Below are 3,382 nucleotides of genomic sequence, written 5' to 3'. Positions count from 1 at the left end.
TCACACGAAGCATACAAAGGAAGGAACTGCAGCAAGCAAACATTTAATGAAACAAAATGTACATATCCTCAGTATGTTGATGGTAAAACATTCCGTGAAGCAATTGGAGTCAATGGGCAAATACCAGGTCCAACAATAATTGTGCATGATCAGCAGATGGTTGTCATTCATGTCCGTAATAATCTAACACTTGAAGGTGTATCTATACATTGGCATGGGATGCATCAGAGAGGCACACCTTGGATGGATGGGGTTGGACAAGTATCACACTGTCAGATTGGCCCTGCTAGTACTTTCAGTTACATATATAAGGCAAGCCCTTCTGGAACATTCTGATACCATTCTCACAGTGGGGCTCAGAGGACTGATGGTTTCTTTGGAGCATTGATTGTAAAGGAACGAAGTGCCTATCTACAACGCATTACAAAAGAACTTAAGTTAGGGATGTTTGAAGACAAGCCTGGTGAGCATACCATGACATTACTAGATTGGGATTTTGAGCCAGAGTATGGAAGACTGATGTCTGGTCTTGGGTATTATGAAAAAACCCTTCCGGGACAGGTACCTGATAATCATCATAAGCGCTACAATTCTACAAGAAGCTATGTAAATGCTGATGTAGGTCCAGTCCCTTTCTATTCAGGACTCATCAATGGTAAGGGAAGGCATAAAGATGTGGATTATGCTGAGACAAGACTAAGTGTGTTTACTGTTGAATCTGGCAAGAAGTACAGGTTTAGATTGATTGGAGCTCAGGGAATGTATGCTTATAAATTCTCCATTGATGGGCATAAACTAACTGTAGTTGCTACAGATGGTTATTGGACAAAACCAGAAAAAGATGTTGATTATATAATAATTCACACAGGAGAGAGGTTTGATTTTATTCTCAATGCCAATCAACGCATAAAGGAATATTGGATGAGAGCTGANACGTTAGAAATAAACCAAACTAGTCGGTCCAGCCCTCCGTACGAGTCTCTTGGTCATGTTGCTGAGGGAATTCTTCAATATGTTGAGGAAGGAGAGACTAACGTACCAAACATACCTTCAACAAGATACCAATCTATCAAAGATAACTCTCCTCCAATTGTTTGTACATGTGATGAGCCATGCAGTGCAATCAATTGCCCTTTCAAGGATTTTCATCCAAGCTACAACACAAAATGCACTAATATTGCAGAGATGCATCTTCTTCTGCCAACTCCTTGCAATGAGATGCCAAAGGCATATCCATGCACATTTAAAAACTGTCAACACTTTGTAAATTTCAATTTTGAAGGTGATTCTCAGTCTAGTTCCGTCAATGGTCGCAATTTTGTTCTTCCACCAGTTCCACCTCAGACTCAGTATAATGACTTCACAGATCAAGCAACGCAATGCTCTCTTGAAGCTTCTTGCAACCCGCAGAGCACAAGCTGTCTCTGCACTCATATGCTGGACTTACCATATGGTCAAACTGTTCAACTTGTTTTCTCATCAGTTGGACAGTATGACAAAGCTCACCCCATTCATGTACATGGTCACACATTTCATGTTTTAAAAGTTGGTTACCCCGAGTATGATTCCGAAACTGGGTTTATAAAAAATCATAATTTGGACATTAAATGCAATGATAGCACTTGCACCAATAACTGCAATAAAAAAAGATGTACCCAGCCAGGCTGGTCCACTACCCATGGACCCATACTCTCCATCGATCAAAACACAATTAGAAAGGACACCGTAATACTGCCGGCTGGGGGGTATGTTGTGATTAATTTTCTCAGCGATAATCCAGGATTCTGGTTTCTACATTGCCATATTGAGGTTCACCAGTTAGAAGGAATGGCATTGATTCTCAATGAAGCTGAAGCCTATTCCAATCAATTGAAACCACCAGCCTCAATGAATAAATGTGGAGACTTTCATACGACAGTTGGTGACTATGAAGAGTATGTCAAAAAGTTCAAAACTTTGATATTTGCCTATCAGCAAAACGCTACTAAATTATTGTTTGCACCAGAACCAGATACAAGTGATTCCCCTGATACCATTGAGATTGATGATGTTAATGAAGAAGAAATGGATGCATTAAGCAATGAACTAAGAGGGAATCCCTAAGACTTTAATCAAAATTTTTAGTTAGCAGTGTAATTGTTTTTTTTTTCGCTATTAGCTTTAGTCAGTTTCTTTGTGTCTGTTTTATTATTGAACAATAAGATGATGAAATATTTAAGGTAGGATTTATTTAGCTTGTATTTCAGTATAATATTTACCAGACTCACATGTTGCATGGTTTCTCAGCCAGCAAGACAGGCATTCTTTAAAGCACAATGCAATATAATTGCTTCTTTGTCTTAGTCTCACTGGTCACTTATCCTATGATAGAGACATAATAGCTTCAGAATAAAAAAGAGGGAACTGAATTAAAACTCTTTTTACTTAAAATTTTTACTACAACATGAAAAATGAATCTGTAATTTTTAATGATAACACAATTTTCTTTTGTGAAAGCTGTAAATGTAGTATAATACAGTAGCGAAAAGCTGTAATGATTTGTGACAAAATTAATTACATGTACATTTGTACATACATAATGTTTGGAACACCTATTTTTAATCATTTGAGTGGGTAGTTTATGTATTCTATATGTACAATGTACATGCACACTAATTCTATTATTTCATTCTATTTCCTTTTCTTCTCTACCTATTATTTTGCTCTTGTGTTCCCATATCATTCTCCAGAAATCTTCCACAGTGTTCTTCATTGGACCCTGTGTAGCAAGGTATGCTCTCTGCTGTCTGTAGCTCTACAAGAAATAATAACATTAATTTATTGAATTTTATAATTATAACATCAAAATTAAAATTTTGATTGTAACCAGTTTAAAATTTTCAAAAATATGAGCATGTACATGCAAGACAAAAAGTAATAAAAATAATTTATTTTGGCAAAATTAGGCAAAACACCCTGTACTATAGTACAGGGACTTTGGGCCAATTTTTGAGTAACTTTAAAAATTTGTAAAAAATCTAAATTTGATTAAAATCAACTCAAACTTGCTACACAACATAAGAACATGTATGTGTATCAGAAAATATTATAAAAATGAAGAATTCTCTCCTAGTCATTTTTGACAAAATTTGGCCAAACACCCTGTACTATAGTACAGGGACTTTTGGCCCAATTTTTGAGTAACTTTTAAAAATCGTAAAAATTTAAATTTGATCGGAATCAACTCAAACTTGCTACACAACATAAAAACATGTATATGCATCAAAAAAATTATAAAAATGGAGAATTCTCTCCTAGTCATTTTTGGCAAAATTTGGTGTACTGAAGTACAGGGATGTTGGCCCAATTTTTAAGTAACTCTAAATATTTTTTTACATATAAT

General features: G+C 35.7%; 1 protein-coding gene across 1 annotated transcript; it reads left to right on the top strand.

Moving 5' to 3' along the window:
• Nucleotides 1-444: 444 nt before the first annotated feature.
• LOC100634463 (laccase-like) lies at nucleotides 445-2,103 on the top strand. Its single transcript, XM_011410313.1, has one exon. The coding sequence runs from the start codon at nucleotides 445-447 to the stop codon at nucleotides 2,101-2,103; it is 1,659 nt and encodes a 552-aa protein (XP_011408615.1).
• The last annotated feature ends 1,279 nt before the right edge of the window (nucleotides 2,104-3,382 follow it).

Source organism: Amphimedon queenslandica, unplaced genomic scaffold (genome assembly GCF_000090795.2).
Source record: "Amphimedon queenslandica unplaced genomic scaffold, v1.1 AMPQUscaffold_9285_Cont18742, whole genome shotgun sequence".
Classification (NCBI taxonomy): Eukaryota; Metazoa; Porifera; class Demospongiae; order Haplosclerida; family Niphatidae; genus Amphimedon; species Amphimedon queenslandica.
This window is presented reverse-complemented; position numbering and strand designations above follow the sequence as displayed.